Source organism: Artibeus jamaicensis, unplaced genomic scaffold (assembly GCF_021234435.1).
Source record: "Artibeus jamaicensis isolate MK-2021 breed Jamaican fruit bat unplaced genomic scaffold, CSHL_Jam_final contig_65, whole genome shotgun sequence".
NCBI classification, from domain to species: Eukaryota; Metazoa; Chordata; class Mammalia; order Chiroptera; family Phyllostomidae; genus Artibeus; species Artibeus jamaicensis.
In genome coordinates this window covers 2,027,010-2,050,646 of record NW_026521913.1, presented here as the reverse complement: position 1 = coordinate 2,050,646, position 23,637 = coordinate 2,027,010, and the positions used below count along the sequence as shown (strand labels likewise).

The 23,637-nt window shown below is 39.3% G+C and overlaps 1 protein-coding gene across 2 annotated transcripts in view; it reads right to left on the bottom strand.

Moving 5' to 3' along the window:
• The window catches only part of DTD1 (D-aminoacyl-tRNA deacylase 1), a 308,428-nt gene that overhangs the window by 46,196 nt on the left and 238,595 nt on the right, over window positions 1-23,637 (bottom strand). For both annotated transcript variants that reach the window (XM_053670944.1, XM_053670946.1), the window contains one exon: window positions 11,931-12,103. In XM_053670944.1, coding sequence (XP_053526919.1) covers window positions 11,931-12,103 — 173 coding nt within the window. The remainder of the gene's footprint in view (window positions 1-11,930; window positions 12,104-23,637) is intronic.

Sequence of the window (23,637 nt, the reverse complement as noted above, 5' to 3'; positions counted from 1 at the left end):
GGGTCTCTCTTTATGTTCCTCTTTTTGAAGTCTATTTTGTCTGATATGAGAATTGCTACCCCAGCTTTTTTTCTTTGTCTGTTTGTTTGGTAAATTTTTTTCCAGCCTTTCACTTTTAGTCTGTGATGGTCCTTTGTCCTGACGTGGGTCTCTTGTAGGCAACATATGTGAGGGTCATGCTTTCTTATCCATTCAGCTATTCTGTGTCTTTTTATTGGACCATTTAATCCATTTACATTTAAGGTTATTATTGATAGGTACTTATTCATTGCCATTTTTGTACCTGTGTTCCTCTCTGTCTGTCTCTTTTCCTTCATTTCCTTAAGGCAGACCTTTTAGTATTTCTAGTAGGACTGGCTTGGTGGCAGCATATTCTTTTAGACTTCTTTTGTCTTGGAAGCTCTTTATTTGGCCTTCTATCTTGATTGAGAGCCTTGCTGGGTAAAGTAGCCTTGGTTGTAGGCCTCTGGTTCTCATTACTTGGAATATTTCTTGCCATGCTCTTCTTGCTTGGAGTGTTTCCATTGAGAAGTCAGTGGGTAACCTTATTGGGGCTCCCTTGTAATGTTATTTCTTTTTTCTCCCTTGCTGCCTTTAAGATTCTCTCTTTGTCTTGGAATTTTGCCATTTTGATGATGATGTGTCTTAAAGTGGGCCTCCTTGGGTTCCTCTTGATTGGGACTCTCTGTGATTCCTGGATTTGTATGACTTTTTCTGTCATCAAATTAGGAAAATTTTCTCTCATTACTCTTTCAAATATATTTTCTATTCCTTGTTCTTCTTCTCCTTCTGGTAAACCCATTATTTGGATATTATTACGTTTCATATTGTCTTGTATGTCTCTTAATCCCTCTTCATTCTTTCTAAGTTTCTTTTCATTTTCCTTCTCTTTCAATGAGATGCTTTCTACTTTGTCCTCCCGCTCGCTAATCCCATGCTCCGCCTCTTCTATCCTACTTTTGAAACTATCTACTGTGTTCTTCAATTCAGAAATTGTATTCTTCATTTCCTGTTGTCCCTTGCTGATAGTTTCTATTTCCTTTTTCATGTTGATATAAAAAACAAAAAATTATTTTAAAAATTGTTGAACACTGGGTGAATGAAAAAAACTTCTCTATGATCATTAACAATTATATTGGGGGATACTCAAGTACCTTGATAAAGTAGACATAATCATTATGTGTTTTTATTTTGAAATATATTACACATAAATTTTTAAAAAAACAGAACAGAATCAAATAAGCTCCATAAGCAGCATATGCACAAGGAAATCTCCGAAGTCACAAAATTCTGCTGAGGCAACTTCTACTTCATTTGATCAGCACATAGAAAACAGTTTGCATACTGTGTGAGGACTGAGTCTCACAATAAGCCAGCCTGAGGGTCAATCCCCGACAAAGGAGACAATAGCAATCATAGCTCCATTACAGTAGGTGAGCAACACAGGTACAAAGGAACATTCCTAGACCACCCAGCTCAGGTGATCACATATATCGTGCCAGTGGGTCTCACAAGACACCTACTACCCTTTGCAACAGCATGGATGGAACTGGAAAGCATTATGCTGAGTGAAATAGGCCAGGCACTGAAAGACAAATACCATATGACCTCACCTTTAACAGGAAGCTAAACAACAAAACAAACAAGCAAACAGAATAAAAACAAAGACACTGAAATAGAGTACAAGTGGGCAGCGACCAGAGGGGAGAGGGAAGGGAATTTAAGGGGAAAAATAGGGAGGGATTTTGAGGAACAAGTATGAAAGACACAGGGATGAGGACTGGGGGGGGGGGAATGGGAGGGAGGTGGGGAGATGGGGCAGGGGGGGCTGGGATAGGAGAAATAGGCAAAAAACTTTGCTTGAAAAATAACTAAATAAAAAAAGACAAAAAAAAGAAAGTGAAAAAAAATTTTTTAAAGACACCTACTACATAAGGCAACCCTAACTACCTAATACAAAGATCTATCTAATACACAGAAATAAACACAAAGAGACAGCCAAAATGGGGAGAGAATGAAACAAGTGCCAAATGAAATAAGAAGAGAATTCTCAATGAAATGCAGGCAAGCATTTTATCAGATATAGAGATCAAAGTAATGATTATAAGGATGCTCAACAGCATGAAAAAGGACATAGACACCATAATATAGGATCAGTTGGATAGGAAGAATGCAGTATCTGAAATAAAGAATATATTGGAAAGTATAACAGAAGTGTAGATGAAGCAGAGACTCAAATCAGTTATTTGAAAGACAAGGTAGAAAAAAACACCCAGAGTAGCAAAAGAAAAAAAATTTAAACATGAGGACAGTTTAAGAAACCTTTGGGAAAACCATGAAGCATAACAACATTCGCATCAAGAGGTTCTGCAAGGGAAAGAGAGAGAGTAAGGGATTGAGAACTTTTCTGAAGAATTAATCATGAAAAACTTCCCTAACTTTGTGAAGAAATAGACACACAGTTCCAGGAAGCACAGAGAATCTCAAAAAAGATAGATGTGAAGAGACCCACACCAAGACACATCATAATTAAAATGAAAAAGCTTAAAGGAGAGAATCTTAAAAGCCACAAGAAAAGGCAGTTAGTTACCTACAAGGCACGGGTACTCACAAGAGATTGTCATCTGATTTCTAAATAGAAACACTTCAGGCCAGAAGGGATTGGCATGAAATATTCAAAGTGATTAAAAAAAAGCTTTGAATATTCAAAGATTCCTGTATGTTAAGGACATACAACCAAGGTTCTTTACCTAGCAAGGCTATCATTTAAAATTGAAGGAGATCAGCTTCTGGCCAAGATGGAGGCGCAGGTGGATACACTATGTTTTCTCACACAACCAAAAGAACAATAATTTTTTTAAAAAAAAAAAGCAAAAAATAGAACTGCCATAAAATTAAACTGTATGGAAGTCTGACAACCAAGGAGTTAAAGAAGAAACATTCATCCAGACTTGTACTAGGGCCAGAGACAGGTAGGTGGAAGAAGAGGACTAGCAGCAAGATGGCGGGTGGTGGACCGGGTGAGGTAGTGGCTGGTGAAGTGGGCAGTCGCACATTTGCATGAGGATAGACTGGGAGGAACAACTGGAAAGTTAGACAAGAGTGTGCGACCTAGGGTTCCGATGTGGAAAAGTCCAGATTCTGACAGAATTCAGGTTCTGACTGAAAAAACCTGTGGGGGTTGAGGCAGTGGGAGAAACTCCCAGCCTCACAGGAGAGTTCACTGGAGAGACCCACAGGGTCCTAGAATGAACACAAAACCACTCACCCAGGAATCAGCACCAAAAAAGTCTGATTTGCTTGTGGGAAGCAACGGCGATGACTGGAAGCTGGCAGAGAGCTGAGTGGGCTGCATTGCTCTCTCTCAGACTCCTCCCCCACATACAGTGCCACAGCATAGCTATGTGGATTGCCCCACCCTGGCAAATTCCTAAGGCTCTGCTCCCTGCTACATAACAGGCACACTGGGGAAAAAAACAGGGAAAATGATAAAATAGATCAAAGCTCCAGAAAAAAATACAAGTAAGTGATGAAGAGAGAGCAAACTATCAGATGCAGAGTTCAAATCACTGGTAATCAGGATGCTCAAAGAAATGGTTGAACATGGTGGCAAAATAGAGAAAAAAGTGAAGGCTATGAAAAGTGACATAAAGTGGACCAACAGTGAAGAGAAGGAAACCAAGACTCAAATCAACAATTTAGACTAGGAGGAAGAAGTAAACATTCGAGTAAAACAATGAACAAACAAAAATTCAAAAAAATTAGGAGAAGCGTAGGAACCTCCAGGACAACTTTAAACGTTCCAAAGTCTGAATGATAGGGGTATCAGAAGGAGGAGAGGAAGAGCATGTAATTGAAAACTTATTTGAAAACATAATGAAGGAGAACTTGCCCAATCTGGCAAAGGAAATAAGACTTCCAGGAAGTCCAGGAAGCTCAGAAAGTCCAAAAAGAATTGGACTCAAGGAAGCACACACCGAGACACATTATCATTACATTGCTCAAGATTAAAGATAAGGAGAGAATCTTAAAAGCAGCAAAAGAAAAAGAGACAGTTACCTACAAGGGAGTTCCCCTGAGACTGTCAGCTGATTTCTCAAAGAAACCTTGCAGGCAAGAAAGGGCTGGAAAGAAGTACTCAAAGTCATGAAAGGCAAGGACCTACATCCAAGATTAGCCTATCCAGCAAAGCTGTAATTGAGAATGGAAGGACAGATAAACCGCTTCCCAGTTAAGGTCAAGTTAAAGGAGTTCATCATCACCAAGCCCTTATTATGTGAAATGTTAAAGGGACTTATCTAAGAAAAAGAATACTAAAAATACAAACAGTAAAATAATAACAAATGCACAACTATCAACAGCTGAACCTAAAAAAAAAACAAAAACAAAGTAAACAAGTAGAACAGGAACAGAATCACAAAAATGGAGATCACATACAGGGTTATCAGCAGGGAGGGGAGAATGGGGGGAAAGGTACAGGGAATAAGTAACATAAATGGTAGGTAGAAAACAGACAGGAGGAAGTTAAAAATAATATAGAAAATATAGAAGCCAGAGAACTTATATGTATGGCCTATGGACATGAACTAAGGTGGGGGAATGAGGGTGGAAAGGGGTGTACAGGGCAAAGGAGAACAAATGGGGGGAAATGGGACAATTCTAATAGCATAATCAATAAAACATTTAAAAAGTACAACAAGAAAAAAATAAAACTAAAGGAAAAATAAGGAGCTTCCCAGAAAAGAAAAGCTAGTTTGTTACTATCAAACCAGGATTACAAGAAATGTTAAAGAGCTTGCAAGAAGAAGGAGGAGGAGGAGGGAGAGGAGAAGGAGGGGAAGAAAAAGGAGAAAAAACAGAGTACCATAGTAAAAGAAGAAAATCATAATAAATACATGTCTATTATTAATAATTTTAAATGCAAATTACTTAAATGCTACAATTAAAAGACATAGGGCCAATGAAAGATAAGAAAATAAGACCAATATGAGAATAACCCCGAAAATATCAGATTTTATTTATTAAAAATTGCGTAGTTATTCTTACAAGTTTAAATCACTCACCTTCAGAGTATTCTCCATTTAATGCAGTACACCTACTGATATGGTTTTTTCATGCTGAAAAGAGTTTTTGAACTCTTCAATTTTGATGCCTTTTAGTGTCTCTGATGTTTTTTGCATTACCACTTCCACAGGGCTGAATGTTTCCCTTTGAGGATTTTTTTATCCACAGAAACAAAAAAAAAAAAGTTGCTCAGAGTGAGACAGGATGAATATAGAGCATGGGGTTCAGGTTCATGCCATTTCTGGTCAAAAACTGCTCACCACTCAGCAATGTGGGCAGGTACGCTCATAAATCACCCATTACGAAATGGGCAAACATACTGAAAGAGTCTTCAAAAAATTTCACAAAGGCCAAATGCAGTCTCTCACAACAACACCAGCTGGTACACTGATTCAGATCGGTTTCTGGAACACTCACATAACAGGGGAAGCCTATACTAATGGACCAGCCTTCCAGAAGATAATTCTGGGTTTTTTGGAGGTCCTGCTATTCTTCAAGAGACTCACCTCATAATGAAAGATACACACAACCTAAAAGTTAAAAAGATGGAAAAAGATGGCCCATGTAAATGAAGAGGAAGAAAAGATGATGTAGGAATACCTATATCTAACCAAACAGACTTTCAAACAAAGACTGCAATAAGAGTCAAAGGAAGACACTACATAATGATAAAGGGAACAATCCAATAAGAGGGTATAACCCTAGTAAAAAATCATTCACCCGACATAGGAGCACCTAAATATGTAGGGCAAATCTTGATGATCTTAAGAGTAGAGACTGACAAAAATACAGTGAAAGTAGAGAATTTTAATACCCCATTGACATCAATGGATATATCTTCCAGGCAGAAAATTAACAATGAGGTGGCAGCCTTAAATGACACACTAGATCCAATGGATTTAATTTATATCTTTAGAGCATTTCACCCCAAAGCAGCAGAATATAAATTCTTTCAAGTGCATATAAAACATTTTCTAGGATAAACCACATGTAAGGACATAAAACAAGTCTTAATAAATTCAAGAAGACTGAAATTATATCTAGCACCTTTTCTGACCATAATGCTATGAAACTAGAAATCAATCACAAGAGGAAAAATGAAAAACACACAAGGACATGGGAGCTAAATAACATGCTATTGAACAATGAATGGGTTAACAATGAGATCAAGAAATAAATAAAAACATATCTTGAAACAAATGAAAAAGAGAAGTGGCAATTGCAAATCTGTCCTACAAGGGAAATTCATACATAGTGTTATAGGCCAATCTCAAAAAAATAAGGAAAACCTCAAATAAACAATCTCACTTTATCCTTAAAGAAACTTGAAAAAGAACAGCAAACAAAGCCCAAAGTGAGCAGAAAAGAAGAAAATAAAAAATAAAAGAAGGAAATAAAAAGCAGAAATAAATAAAATATTCTACAAAATAGAAAAAAATCAATGAATCCAAGAGCTGGTTCTTTGAGAAAATAAACAAGATTGACAAACTCTTCACCAGACTTGTCAAGAAAAAAAGAGAGGACTCAAATAAATTAAATCAGAAATTAAAGAAGACAAATACCAACTGACAGAAAAAAATACAAAGGATGGTAAGAAAATAATACAAACAACTATATACCAACAAAACAGACAACCTGAACAAAGTCGATTAAATTCCTAGAAACATACAATCTTCCAAAAGCAAATCAGGAGGAATCAGAGAATCTGAATAGACAGATTACAATTTGTGAAATTGAAGCAGTAATTTATAAAAACTCCCAAAAAACAAAAGCCCTGAACCACATAGCTTCACAGGTGAATTTTACCAAACATTCCAAGAACTAACACCCCTCCTTCACAAACTACTTAAAAAGTCCAAGAGGAGGCAGGGTTCCCAAGTTCATTTACAAGGCTAGCATTATCTTAATTCCAAAAGCAAAGAAAGCCACTACAAAAAATAATTATAGGCCAATATCCATGATTAATATAGATGCTGAAATCCTCAACAAAATATTTGCAAAATGAATACAGCAATACATCAAAAAGTTCATGCCCCATGATCAAAAGGGATTTATTCCAGGATTCAAGGTCAGAACAACATTTAAAAAATCAATAAATGTCATATACCACATAAACAAAATGAAGGATAAAAAACACATGATCATATCAATAGATGCAGAAAATGCATTTGATAAAATCTGGCACCTATTTATGACAAAAAAATTTCAGCAAAGTGGTAATAGAGGAACATACATCAATGTATAAAAGAGGCCATTTATGACAAACTCAAAGCCAATATCATACTCAATGGGAAAAACTATAAGCGTTTTCCTTAGGATTGGGAACAAAACAAGGATGTCCACTTTCACCACTCTTATTCCACATAGTACTGGCAGTCCTAGCCATAGTAATATGACAAGAAAAAAAGTAAAAGGCATCTAAATTGGAAAGGAAGAAGTAAAACTGCCATTATTTGTAGATGACATGATATTGTATTTAGAGAACATAATGATTCCATAAAAAAAAAAACAGAAGAACTGATACACGAATTCAGTAAAGTAGCAGAATAGGAAATTAATATTCAGAAATCAGTTGCATTTTTATATACCAATAATGAATTATCAAGAAGTAAGAAAACAACCCTATTCACAATTGCTTCAAAAGGAATAAAATACACGGTTATAAATTTAACCAAGAATGTGTAAGAACTGTACTTGAAATAGTATAAGACACTGAAGAAAGAAATTGAAAAAGACAATAAGTGGAAGCGTGTACTATGTGTGGACAGGAAGAATTAATGTCATTAAAATGTCCATACTACTGAAGACAACCTATAGATTCAATGTAACCTATTAGGATCCCAATGGTGTATTTTACAGAACTAGAACAAATACTCCAAAAATTTATATGGAATCATAAAAGGCCCCACATGGCAATAGTGATCCTGAAAAAGAAGAACACAGCTGGAGGAATTATGCTACCTAACATGAAACTATACTACAATGCCTTAGTAATAAAAACAGCATTGTATTTGTATAAAAACAGACACACAGATCAATGGAATAGAACAAAGAACCCAGAAATAAACCCATGCCATTACAGCCAACTAATATTTGACAGAGGAGGCAAAAACATAGAATGGGCTAAAGATAGTTTATTCAATATAAGCAGTGGGAAATTTTGGACAGACATCTGCAAAAAAAATAATAAAACTAGCCCACATTCTTACACCACACACAAGAATAAACTCAAAATGGATTGAGGATTCAAATGTTAGACTAGAAACCATAAAAATCCTAGAAGAAAACAGAGGCAGTAAAATCACAGACACTTCCTGTAGCAATATACTTGCTGATATATCTCTTTGTCAAGGGAAACAAAAGAAAAAATAAACAAAAGGTACTATATAAAATTAAAACATTTTTTCACAGGAAAGGAAAACATCAATAAAATGAAAAGACTACCCACTGAATGGGAGAACATATTCATAATACATCTGACAAAAGCTTAATATCTGAAATGTATAAAGAAGTTATAAAACTCAACACCAAAAAAAAATCCAATTTAAAAAATAGGCAAAGGACCTGAATAGACACTTTTCCAAAGAGGACATACAATAGCCAATAGCCATATGAAAAGATGCTCAATGTCACTAATCATCAGAGAAATGCAATTTACAACCACACTGAGATATCACCACACCTTTTAAAATGGCTACCACCATTAAATCAACAAACAACTTGTGTTGGCAAGGATGTGGAGAAAAGGGAACACTTGTGCACTGTTGGTGGGAATGCAGATTGGTGCAGCCACTGTGGAAAGCAGTATGGAAATACCTCAAAAAATTAAAACTGAGACTGCTTTATGACCCAGAAACTCTACTTCTGGGAATTTATCCAAAGATAACTGAACACTAATACCAAAGAATACATGCACCCCTATTATGTTCATCGCCTCATTAATTACAATAGTCAAGATTTGGAGGTAGTTCAAGTGTCCGTCAGTAGATGAGTGAATAAAACAACTATGGAATACTATTTGGCCATAAAGAAGAAAATTTACCCTTTGAGATATCATGGATGGACCTAAAGAACATTATGCTAAGTGAAATAAGTTTTCAGAGAAAGACAAGTACCAAATGATTTTATTCATATGTGGAATCTAATGAAAAAAACTAAACTAAGGAGCAGAGACAGACTCATAGATAGAGAACAGGCTGACAGCTCTGGGGTGAGGTTTGGGGAGGTGGAGGAATCAAGCAAAAAAAGAGAGAGAACTCAGGGACATGGTAGTATGGAGAGGGCATGGGTGGAGGTTTAAGAAGGTGTGAGGGAATAAATGGTAATGGAAAAATACTAAAGAAAGTGAAAGGTGAAACAAAAAATTAAAATAAATACATAAATAACATATATTTATCTGAAAAAATACAAAGCTCCAATAAACATTTGAATTTGTGTTCGTGCTTGTGTGTGTGTTTAGGTGAATAAGCTGGATTTGGTTACTGGCAGATGAGTACTTATACAGTCACACCTTGGTACTCATCAGCTTCAGAACTCAACAAACCCTGTACTCATTGCATTTTGACAAGAAAAAAAATGTTTCAGCACTTGGCACTTGCTCAGGATTCACTGCACATGCTAGAACTTGTATGAGTCATGACACTGCCCCACAAGAGAAAATGCTTCATACTCATCACATTCAGTACTCATTGGTTTTGGCACTTGATACAAGTTCCAGAATGAATTAACAACAAGTGCTGAAATGCCACTGTATTTTTATTTCCTTTCTATTCATCGAGTTCATCATGGGGGGTCTAAAATTTTACTTTTTTAACTTGTTTAAGGTCACAACTAACCAGGGGACAGCCCATTCTTCAGAATCTTAGCACTAAAGGGGAAAAAAAATGGTGCCGTGCCTGACTGAGGCCAAGAAAGTAAAAAAGCATGAAGGCTGGGCAGTTGGCCTCAGCCCAAGAAGGAAAATCAGATGAGATTTTTATTCTGAACCAAGGAATTGTGCACTTTGAAACTGTGGCCCAATAAATAGCTCCCTGGCCATCATGGTAATCATATTAACCGGCCCTTTATCCTTCATTTGGGGACCAGAAGCAAGTGCTGAGATGTTCTCTCTCCCCTAGAGACAGAGGAAGTTTGAGAAGCAGCTCCAGAAAAACTACCCTTCAATCTGCCATTTCCCATCCCAGCCTGGTGGGACTATCCATAAATCCACAATGCATTCTTTTTTTTTAATTTTTAAAATCATTGATACTATTACAGACATCCCCATTTTCCTTCTTTTTCTCACCTCCACCCAGCCCCTGCCCCCCCCACCCCATCCCCCTGGTTGTCACCACACTGTTGTCTGTGTCTATGAGTTATGCATATATGAGTATGTTCTTTGGCTAATCCATTCACCTTCTTTTCTGTGCTCTATTCTGTTCCTTTGCTCTGCTTATGTTTAAAAGCTGATTTCCATTGCACCGTATTATCACCATGGTCTTGGTAATATACCTCAATATCTAATAGTGTGTGTTCTAAAGGACATTTTATAGACTTTTATCCTCTTCCTTTTCATAAGGAAAAGAGAAGGCAGAAAACCTTACAAATGTTCTCCTGTGTCACAATTTGGCATCTCTAAGACAAACCTGTCTGCTGACTTGGTTTGAACCAGTCTATTATAAACTGAAAGTTTCAAAGACCTTGATCCTCTCTTGGCTTCTGCAGCTGCCTCCAAAGTGGCCTATCTGCTTCCAGCCTCATTGCACAAGATTGCATTAGAGTGATCTTTTTAAACTTGGTATCTGATTATGTTTCTTGTATGCTTAAAACCTTTCAGAGGTTTCCTAGCACTATAGGATGAAATCCAAATTTCTCAAAGTTGCACCCAGATCTCTATGGCCCAGAACCCTCCTACTTCTCTAACTTTATAGATGCTTACTGGACAACCCCACCATCGTTTGTAACCAACACTTCAGCCATTCTTCAGTACCTCTGTTCCAACACTTATCTGTCCTTGTCCCTCACCCTCAATGTTAGCACCTGCTCTTTTGTAGACTTAGGCAGATGCCTACCCTCACCCCTTATCTCCCCATTTCTGCATGTCTAATTCCAGAATTTTCTCCTCCATGGATCCTCCTCAACTTCCATCTCCACCCCATCCCACATCCCACCACCACGACAGTGCACCATGCTGCGGCATAATTATTTCTATGCTTCTCCCTGAACTTGTGAGCTCCAAGAAAGAGGCTCTTGATAATGTGTTCACTGAGGGAATGAACTTAAGACAAATGGATCAAGTATTAGAGGCCTCTGATCTTCAAGCAGGAAGGTGGAGTTAACATCAAATCACTATGTGGACTGAAATCCATCCCTGTGTACAGAAGTGATGAGAATAAAACCTTGTTTTAGAAAAAGTAAACTAGCAATGCCATGCCAGATGAAGTGAAGGACAGTAGGGACAGTAGAACATTAGGCTGGAAATTATGAGTGGAGGCTGCCACAAATGCAGATGGTGGCCATAGGAGATGCCAAGAGCAAGAATGGAGAGGAGGGACCAATGGCAAGAACTCATGTGAAGCTCCTGTCTAGATTCTGGATCTGTGAACACTCTATAAATGCTAATAATAGTAGCAGCTGTCCACGGACATAGGCAACTGAAGAACATAAAATACACAGAACCTCCTAGGTGAATACCCCAGGCCATGGGTATCTGCCTCTTCCACATTTTGACTTTTCTCTCCATCTTCTAAGTCAGTGAATTGAAGGAAGCAATAGATGAGTGTCCATAAAATGAATTCAACATCAAAAGCCATTCTGTTCTCTATTCATTGTTGGTTGCCCAAAATATGGGAAGAAGATGGAGCCATGCAGGGAAGAGACCCTCCTACCTGAGTTCCATTCCTGAAGTCTATGGTTCCCGTTCAGAAGACACATCACCCTCAGCCCCACTGCTGGCACTGCGGTCTTCTTTGCGAGGAACATTTCTTTCTTTGCTTGATTCAGAAGGCCCTTTGGCTCTGGTCTTTTCTTTCCTCTGCTGTTGTTTTTCAAGCTTTGACAACTGATTATCAAAAGTAAAAAAAAATATTTTGCAGATATAAACATGTGCCTGTATACACAAAACACCAATTACTTCACAAACAGCAACCACTGAAAAAGCTTTTCTCTGATAACCTGGTGACCACAGTGGTTCTGATGCACCAAATTACACACAAAATGTTAATCACTGAGGCACCTGCATCATTAACACAGATTAGTTGTATGTGTGATCTCTCTCAGACCACTCCCTGCCTCCGCATTAACTCAGTTTTGTCATGTGGTATTTAGGAATGGTCAGCTAACAGACTTGATAGCCCAAAATGAAAAGGCTGTTAGTCTTATTTTTTTCTTTAATGTCTCTATAGCTTTTTCTTACCAAGTTGTGTTCCCATTTACTGTTTTTTTAAAAATGATCAAAACACTTTACTATTTACTATAGATAAAAGAGAGGCTGTGAATAAAGTACATTAAGCACATTTAGATGTCATCTCAATTATCAGTTTATTTTTTGAGAATGTGCTTGACTCATCCATAGCCAAAACTCCAAGTGCTTTTATGAGGCTGATGGTGGCTAAATAGGTGGCTGATAGGGACACTAGCCATGGTAACCCTCTCAGACTCTCTCCAGATTATCTGGGGACATGCCTCTGACATCCAATCCCAAGGAATCTGAGTCTACTTCTCCCCTCCCTATCTCTTCAAATTGTCCAAAGAAACAATAGACTAGATGGTCAAAAGAAACCTAGATCACCTAACACTCTGAGCAACAGCACAGCCACTCCAGAAAGGCCTGCTGAGAAACGGGTTTTGACCCATGGCATTTTCTTGGGCCAAAAAAAGCTATTTGTAACAAGGCCCAAGAGACAGCAACACCCAGTTTCATCTGCCTCCCAGACCACGACTGTAAATATTTTCTAGTTCACAAGCAAAGGGGAAAACTTAATGAAGGGCTGGCTTTTCCTGATTGGTCCCTGCCCCACATACAAAGACAAAGAAAAGTCAGTGTAACCAACCTGTTGCATCATCTCTATATTACAGACAGACTTGGAACTAAATCTTTAGATAGATCAACAATCAGAAACTCTGAGTTTGGTCCAGAAAACCAATTTTATTGATGGTTGACTTACAATATTATCTTTCCCACTCACCATTTACCTGAAAAGCTGTATGAAACAACTAGTTTGGTTAACATGCTAATTTGACTTTGTGACTGAAGGTATCACTTCACTTTGACTCTCCTCCCAGGTAACTCCCCTAGATAAATTCACACTTGTGTGCACAGGAAAGGCTCATGGGATTGTGCACTGCATTGTTGTTTATATTAGCAACAACCTAGAAACAATCTAAAGGTCCACTGAAAAGAGTACAGATAGATATAATATGGTATAGTCAGAAAAAGCAATACTGTAAAAGTAGATATACATGTATCAAAATGGTAAGTCTTTAAAATCATGCTATGTGAGCCAAATTAAATTTCAGAAGGCTATATAAAACAGGGTTTCATTTACACAAAACAACACTACATATTCTAATGGGCTTGTGCAGAATAGTATGAACTGGGAGAATACAAACCAACTTCAGTGCACTAGTTAATTTTGGAGAGAAAGAGAAAAGAATGTGATCACATCACAATGAATATATGAGGGTAGCAACTGTAACTTTTACTTCTATAAAAACACAGTGAGATCTAGAACATGGTTGCTGACCATGCCATTATGTGACTTGCTTGCTATTGGCACTTGGACCACTGATGTAAGATGCAAAAGCCAGAAGGTAAATCAACACACTGCTTCCTTCACCAACAAAATCTTGCTGTGAAAAAGTATCAGCTACTGAATTGCATGTCTAGTGGTGCAGACATGCAATTTCATTCATTCTAGCATAAGCTCTTTTGTGTCTTCATGGCCTGGTAACACACAGTTCATTATAGTCACTTTAAGCAGTAATGACCAGGAGCAAAGAGGACAAAAAGTTAGCATTTTAAAAAATCTGAGTAATGACTGTACAGAATTCCTTGCTATGTTTTTTTTCTGTACTATTATTTTTCCCTGGATGATCATTTTTCTCTGTACCATTCTACTACAGGTTAGGGAGGAATTTCTCAGATCTATTATGGCAGCCTTGTTTTCCTTTTGGTATGAAAATGCTCTTTCTTTTATGAAATGATGAGGACAGTAGATGGAGTCCTTCTGTCTCACCCCCTCCTTTTTATTTTCTTGCAAAATGATCTTGAATTGTACAATGTGAATGTATATAACATTGTTAAGCTGTACACTTAAGAATGGTTATTAGGATAGTAAACTTTATATGATGTGCATTTTATTGCAAATTTTTATAAATTTTATTAAGATATAATTGACATAAAACATTCATTTCAAGTGTACAAAATAATGATTCAGTATTTGAATGACAATTGATCTCCATGTATAACCTTTGACTCCTCCAAACTTCATTACTAATAGCAATTAGTAATTACTAATTACTGTTGACTGGAAGCCTTGCCAATAACATAAATAATTAACACATATATTGTATGTTATATGTATTACATACTGTATTCTTACAATAAACTAGAGAAAAGAAAACATTATTAACAAAATCATACTCCAAGAATCCCAAAACACCAATTCAAAAGAATCTATGCATGCCAATGTTCATAGCAGCACAATTTACAATAGCCAAGTGCTGGAAGCAACCTAAGTACCCGTCAATAAATGAATGCATCAAAAATTATGGTATGACTGGCAGGTGTAGCTCAGTGGATTGAGCATGGGCCTGTGAACCAAGGGGTTGCCAGTTTGATTCCCAGTTAGGGCACATGCCTGGGTTACAGACTAGATCCCCATTTAGGGACACTTGAGAGGCAACCACACATTAATGTTTCTCTCCCTCTCTTTCTCCTTCCCTTTCCCTCTAAAAATAAATAAAATCTTTAAAAAAACAGGACTATTTACACAATGGCAAACTATGCAGCAGAAAGAAAGAACAAGCTCCTACCCTTTGCAACAGCATGGATGGAACTGGAGAGCATTATGCTAAGTGAAATAAGCCAGGCAGTGAAAGGCAAATACCATATGATCTCACTTATAAGTAAAACCTAATCAACAAAACAAGCAAGCAAGCAAAATATAACCAGAGACATTGAAATAAAGAACAAACTGACAGTAACTAGAGGGGAGGTGGGAGGGAGATAATGGGGCAAAGTAGGGGAAAGATCAACAAAGAACATGTATAAAGGACCCAGGAATAAAGCTAAAGGGGAAGGATTGAGGGTGGGAGGTGGGGGATAAGGAGGGAAAAAGTGGCATCAGAAAAATGGAGACAAGTACTTGAACAACAATTTTTAAAAAAGAAAAGAAAGATAAGGGAGAGAAAATGCATTTACAGTATTTATTGAAAAAATCCATGTGCATGTGTTGTTCAGGGATCAACTGTATTGTGAAACGACTATCACAATAGTCTAGTTAACATGCAGCACACACACAAAAAATGTTTTAATGATCTTGGAAAACATGAAATTGGTAACCCTGCTGGATCCTCCAATTTATTTTCTATTTTTTATATTCCTAGTCCATGAAACGCAAACATCTGGAAATTAATGTTCTGCAGTGAACTGTGATACGCTGCTTTTTGCTGCCAGCAGTTTACATTTATTACATCAGTGTCAGTACATGTACTTATACATGTATATGTTACATATATGTGTGTATCTACAGATAGATTTTGCATATACACACACATAAATATAAAATCATAAGTGCATCTAAGTTAGACACGGATAAAGCATGATTACTTTTAAAAATCATATGTTGTTTCCCCTCTTTGGAGTAAATATAGAAAATGTGAGTATAATTTTCAGAAACAACCAAATCAAGCCTCCCCTCACTAGTAAGATTCAATCCCATGCAAAGCTCTGTTTGTGATCCAACCTGTTAGTCACTTGCTGCTCTTTAATGCTGTTGAGAAGCCAGATTCTAGGAGGGTGATGGAGAACAATTCCCAAGTATAGCCAGCTTCCTGGAGGCTCCTCTGCCCTGGAAGCACCCCTTTGTTTCTCACTGACTCACAGGCACCATCAAGAGGGCAAAACTGCAGAAAAGTCCATTTGACCTCCCACTCTATCATGGACCATGCTTGTAAATCAGGTATGATAATTACTGAAGTAACAGGCATAGCCCAAGTTTCTGTAAACAATGTAATGTTGATTCTTTTACATTATTTAGCTTAACAATCCTAATCACATATGGCTCCATGCCCCAAACTAAAGCTCTTTATGACAACACTGTGAACTAGCCCAATAAATTTAAGCCTTTCCTCAGAAGACTTAGTATCTAATGCAACCAGAATGTGGAATTTATATCTCAAGGCAAGAAAGCAGTTAAAATTTTTTTGAGGAAACATAAGAAAGAAAAAGAAAGAGGAAGAAAATAACTTGGTACTGCATATAGACTCATGTCCACAGCTTTCACGTTAGCAGGCAGATACACATCAAGGAGAAACAGAAACCACAACAGGCCCTGTGAAACATATGGTCTACAAACACTGACATGGAGTACTTTTGTTTTTTTGTTTGCTTGGTTTTTTATTAACTGATAAGAGTGTCCATATTTCGAAGGAGACATTATCCAAACCATAATGGCTCTAGTGCTTACAGAAAAATCCAACCTTCCAAGGCAGCTCTGGGAACAAAGAAACTGCCACAGGTCAGGTAACCATCTTATGTCCAGCCTATACCTCTCATAGTAGATCTCAGAAAAGGGGGACCAAAACACGGGACACTAGAATATCTAGATCCAAATCTCCCCAACTCATGATTAAATCCACTGAGAAAATAGTTTTCTTTTTAACTAAGATGTATAACATAATTTAATTGTATAATGTAAGAAAAAAACTAGGTGATTGCAGGGTCTGGAGTTTCAATCTTTGCAGTTTAGATATTTAGAGCAAAACAAAAATAAAAACCCCAAACACCTCACTATTATGTGTTTTAAACAACTTTAACCAGGAACTTTTGGTCAAGTTGGCAGTATAGGTAAAATACGCTTGACTCCTTGCACAACTATACCAAAGTAACTAAACTAGAGAACAACCATCATTCAGACCTATCATAAACTGAGCTAAATGAAAAGTCCTACAACTACAGAATTAAAGAAGAAACTACATGGAGACTGGGAGGACAGGCAAAGATGCAGAAAGGGCTGTTTACACACCTATGTGTAGTGAAAAAATACGGAGAGATATCTCCGGAATAAGGGGTCGAAGCCCCACATGAGGACCCCCAGCCCAGGGTTCCAGTGTGAGGAAGAGAAGTCTCCATAACTTCTGGCTGTAAAAATCAACAGGGCTTGAAACAATGAAAGACAGAAACTGCTGGAATTCCAGGCAGTTCCTTTTAAAGGGCCAATGCATACTTACCTGAACTCCCTCTAAGCTCCAGTACTAGGGCAGGAGATTGAAAAGCATCAGAGATGTACAGGGAGGAACTGAATAGTCCTGCATCAGGGTGAGAGCTGAGGGGAAGCTTTCTTCCAGACAGAAGTGCTGGCAGAGGCCATTGTTCCTTTTCTGAGTGCTCCCCCAACAGAGCCATAGAGCCAGCAGGTGGGCACCATACTTAAATCTCCATCAGCCTGGATCACACTGTTTGTCCTACCCTGGTGATTCCCTGAGGCCCTGCCCCAGTCAACTTTCAGGCCCACCCCAGATATTTCCAGTGGCCTTCCCATATGAATGGCTTGTCTTGATCCATGCTTCAGATTTTCCTAAACTCTCTCAGACAAGCAGCACCTGGCCTCAACAAGCCCTATCCTTCTCACTAAGTTGCCCAAGGCCTGGTACTAGCAGGAACCTGCCTTGGTTCACAGGTTGACCTCTCCTAAGCACCTTCAAGCTCAACACAAGTAGCAGACATCTGTGTATCACTTTGTATCTTATGCTGTGTGATCCTGGACGGAACACAGACAGTTGATGACCTTGGATGTGCCAACAGCAATCAAGGCTCAACTACTAGAGAAAGGTGTACACAGCCCATGCAGTGGGTGCACCTTGAGTATTCAACTTGTTAATAGAAGAGACTGTGCCACTGGACCCTTCAGGACACCAACTACATTAGGCCATTTTATCAAACCTGGGAGACACAGCAGCTCTACCTAATACATAAAACAAACATTGGGAAGCTGCCAGAATGAGGAGACAAAGAAACATGGCTCGAGAAACTTAGTGAGGACCTCAAAAGCATAAAGAAGATCCAGTCAGAAACAAAGAATATACTAACTGAAATAAATAATAATTTAAAGGGAATCAACAGTAGAGTAGATGAAACCAAGAATCAAATCAGCAATTTAAAATATAAGAAAGCAGAAAACAACCAATCAAAACCACAAGAAAAAAATTATCTGAAACACTGAGGATAGTGTAAGGAACCTCTGGGACAACTTCGAGCACACCAACATTCTCATTGGGGTGGGGGTGGTGCCAGAGGAAAAGAGAAAGAGCAAGAAATTTGAAGCTTATTCGAAAAAATAATGACAGAAAACCTCCCTAATTTGATGAAGGAAACAGACATACAAGTCCAAGAAGCACAGAGAAGCCCAAACAAGATTAACCCAAAGAGGTCCATAGCAATACACAACATAATAAAAATCCCAAAGGTTAAAGACAAAGAGAATCTTAAAAGCAGCAAGAGAAAAGAAATTAATTAGCTACACGGGATCTTCCATAAGACTGTCATCTGATTTCTCAAAAGAAATTTTGCAGGCTAGAAGGGACTGAAAAGAAATATTCAAAGTGATAAAAAGCAAGGATCTACAACTGAGATTAGTCTACCTAGCAAAGCTATCATTTAGAATTGAAGGACAGATAAAGAGCTTCCCAGACAAGAAAAATCTAAAGGAGTTTGTCACCACAAAACCAGTATTACATGAGATGTTAAAGGGCCTTCTTTAAGAAGATCAAAAATATAAACAAATAAAATTGTACTAATACATATCTATCAACAATTGAATCTAAAAAACAAAATCACAGATATAGATATGGTTGCCAAACAGGAAGGAGTTTGGGGGGATGAATGAAAAAGATAAAGGGATTAAGAAGTACAAATTGGTAGCTACATAATAGTCATGGGATGTAAAGTACAGCATAGGGAATACAGTAGCCAAAGAACATACATGCATGACCCATGGACATGGACAATGGTCTGAGGATTGCCTCCAGGGGGTGGTGCTGGGTGGCAGGGGACAAAGAGAAAAATTGGAACAACTCTAATAGCATAAAAAAAATGAAGTGTAATTTAAAAATTACATTAGCCTACTTAACACTCTGGAGCTTAATTCTTTGGGTTTGAGTTGATCGCTAAAACAACACCCATTGAAAATGTTAATACAAAACTTACAGAAAGACTTTGAGGCCAAAAAAAAGAATAAACTAGCTGAACATGGGCATTACAATGCAAAATTAAATGCCTTGAGGAACCAATCAGGTAGCAAAATAAGTGAAGTAACTAAGTATATAAGATAATAGGGCATGGTGAAGACTGGCCACACAGGAGAAAACAAGCTCCACCTAAGGACATTCACATTTTATTTTTACAGATGTATCTGAACAAATGTAACGTCGATGAAATAGGTATAAGCCACCTGTTATGGACCCCCATGTTGCATTTTCACCTATGTGATCTGTTTGCTTTCAACAATCCAATAAGTTATATATCATCAACATCCCGTGGAGAAGCCACAGTCTGCTTCCTGCATCACAGACATAGTCATCCTCCCAGATCCTTCTTCCCTCCCTACTGGCATAAGCAGCCTTTTCCTTTGGAAATGGCAATATCTGACCCTGCAACCACATGGACATGTAACAGAAATCTCAGCCAATAGGACCTGAGGGGACTGGAGGAAGGCTTCAGAGAAAGGCATCCCTCCCATATAAATACAGGTGCAAGAAGACACAGGAGAAAAAGGAGCTTTGGTGTGTTGGTAGCTTTCAGAATGAGAGGATGCCCAGAAGTACAATGAGGCCACTGGAGAGAGCCCTGGAGGGGCCAAGTTGAAAGAATCAGTTGTCCTATAGGGGAGATCATCAAGCTTCATACTGTTTAAGCCACATTTTGGTAGGCTTGCTGACATCAAAATATCTTATAACATGACCACTGAAATAAATGAAAAAATGGATGTTCAGTAGGTTATGGCATTTGTTTAAGGTTTTTCAGCATATGAGTTGCTGAGATGGAACCAAACTCATTATTCTTCCCAGAGAGCCACAGGCCCTCTCTTGCTCAATCTATGGTCTTTATTTAGCAGATATTTATTGAGCATCAGCTACAAGTCATGCCCTATTCTAGGAGCCAGGGACACAGTAGAGACCTGGTTTCCTGGGGTTGACTGTCTACCCCAAGTGAATAATGGGTGGTCCTCACTTACAATGAGACCAGCCCTATTCTAAGCATCTGGAAAGTATAAAGGCTCTTATAATCCCTATTTTAAAGTGGAGATAGCTGGGAATGCTGGCAACTCCCACCATTCTACCTGCAGCATACAGTAGACCAAGCTGTTATCCTTCTTTACTCCTGTCTTTACTGGTAGAAAATATACAGGGAATGACCTCAGGGCCATCTCCATTCACTAAATTTAAACAAAAACAAACAAACAAACAAACAAAAAACTGGCCCTCGCATGAGTTCAGCTCCTTGGTGGTTTGGCAACAAGCTGCTGCAGGACCTCAGTTTGCCTGTATGCTTTGCCCTGATAGCTGAACAAGTCACAAGGATCAAATATAGCAATTATTTGTCTTTAATCAGCAGGGAACAGGCTGGCTAAGGAAGAGAATCTGCAAAAGCAATGTAGGCCTAGAGATAGCTCTCTAATGTCCCTCACACTTGTCCAGCCCATATGGCCTGTGTATGGCAATGGAAGAGGCATACCAGGTCTGGCCCCAAGCTGAAACCACTAATACAGGGCAGTCGTGGAACAGGTCATAGTCTAGCTGCTAGCATCAGGAGAAAGTGCAGCCCAGCAGACAGGACAGGGACTCTCAGTGCCCAGTCACAGAGTAGCCAAAGAAAGCAGAGTAGCCTTTGGGGGCAATCAAAGAAAGCAATCAGCATCACAGAATTACAGTGAAAAACACAGGATGTCCTAATAGTAGTGGGCATCAAGAGGAGGATGAGCCCCCACCTTCAGGGTGGTCAAGAAAGAGGTGGTACAGGCAAGTAGGAGAGGGCCAGTGGAAGCCAGACCTGATGGTAGAATGAAAGTTAAGGTCTTGATGGAGGGCTAACAAGACATGCAAATTCCAGAGACCAGCATCATCCTCTGTGTGTTCATTTATCACTGCCAGACACATTAAGGCAGAGCATAAGGCAGTGCAAGCCATCGGAGCAGAAACTCACAGGCAGGTGACTAAAGACAGGAAAGTCAACGATTGCACAAAGAGGCCAAAGAGCAAGAGGGCAAAGTGAGGGTGAGGATGGCCCATAAAAAGCTGGGAAAGAGCAAAGGTGGATTACAGTTAGGATGTACCACCAGCAGTAACTGGAGTATCTCCATGTGGGAGTGGCAGGTGAGTCAATGGTAACCAACACCAAAAACCTGGAGGACAGACCAGACAAGGCAAAGCAGCGCAGAAGGCTGGGATGCTGCTGGTGTGTGGGGACCCTGGAAACAAATTTTTCACAAGTTCCCCATTAATTAAGAGAAGCATAGTGATGTGACTTACACTGTGTGGCACACACACAACAATGGATGAATGAGTGCAGAAATGAATGAACAGGACCTGCTTTGTCTGAAGGATGACCAGGTGATGGCCTAGGAAAGAAAGGAAGTTTAAACTTTTGCTTATGTCAGCTATGTGACTAAATAGCTCTTCACCAGCATTCCAGAGTAGGAAACAGAATAGGACCCAAACAGCAGTGCACAATGAGTGTCAGCACTATAGGTGACCTCCTTCTCCCAGGGTAGAATAGCTCTCTCTGAAGAAGGAAAAGATATCAGAGACCCTTAAACCACTTGCCACCATCTGCTTTTTTATAAATGATAGGCTGGCACCCACCCAGGCTGACTGCCCAGGGCACTGAGAACAGAGTGCAGCATTTGCACATGCTTTGAGACTTGTTAAGCACCAAATACACGGAATAATTCTTACCAGTCCTGTTCTTTCAAACCTCAAATCACCCTTCTGAAGCATCTTTCACACTATAAAATGACCCAGTGTGATAAGGACATAAAATACAAAATGAGCCACTTTAGGCTTCCATGGACACTAATGAGCTACTAGAAATGCATTGATGAATCAACCTGAGAGCTCAGTGCTCCATGTACAGTCAGACTCAAGGCCTCCCAAAGATGACATTTGCTCCAGAAAAGCTCAGACACTGTTTGCTGCCCTGTAACAGGTAACAGGCTGCAAGGGTTTACACAGAGTTGGCAGAGGTGATCTGTCTGCTGTTGCCATCACCTCTGCCCACCTCTCTTAGGAACATTCAACCTTACCAGGCTGTTAGGTGCTAGATACAGTTTTGAAGGGGTTCTAAGGAAACCAATTTCTTTGCAAGTAATTTTAGAACAAAACAGGTGCCCAGGACTCCTGATGGAAGGACCACTCTTAGAGTGAGACGGTGCCTGAAATTTCCTTTCAACATGATTTGGAGGATTGATGGTGAGAAATTACAAGCTTCTTACTGATGCATTCATACATCCTCATAAGCCCCATGAAAACCATTGCAGATCATACTCTTTTTCATTTTTGAGCCTACCATTGACAAAAAAAAGCACTTCTTTCCTCAAAGGGCCCATGGACATAACCTGATATGTTCTTTTCAGCTCTTTAAAATGTTTTCAGGACTTCCGCCAAGATGGAGGCATAGGTGGAGACGCCGTGCTTTCTCACACAACCAAGTTTAGAGACAAGAAAATATTAGCAACAGAAAACACAGCCAGAACACAGAAAATTGAACTTTTCAGAAGTCTGATAACTATGAATTCTTCAGCCTGACTGGTAAGAGGGGCGAAACCAGCAGCTGGCGGAGCGGGGTTGCACAGGAAAACTCGGTCACATGGACTTGGGCGTGGGGAACCCAGGCGTGCGGTTGCAAAGGGCCAACCCAGTGAGTGACTGGCGGATCCGGGGAGGGTGAAGGGCAGCGGGTTGACTGTGCTGGAGCATTTCTGCACAAATAGACCAGCAAGGGAGTGGGCAGTGAGACAGGACCCAGCGGGTGCCAGCGACAAGAGGCAGCAGAGATGGCCGCCATTTCCAGGCTCTGACCCCGCCCCCACATACAGCCTCACAACCCAGCGACCTGAGCGACCCTACCCTGGTGAACACCTCAGGCTTCGCTCCTAACCCAGCGGTGGGAAGCAGGAGAGGGGGACGCCATTTCCCCACTCTGACCCCGCCACCACATACAGGGTCAGAACCCAGCGACCCCGCCCTGGAGGCCCCACCCCGCCCCACCCCTAAGGCTCTGCTCCTCATACTTCATGGGCGTGAACAGACCAAAAATGGCTCCAGAAGATCTCAAAGACCCAGAGTCAATAAATCTAAGTGACGAAGAAATACCAA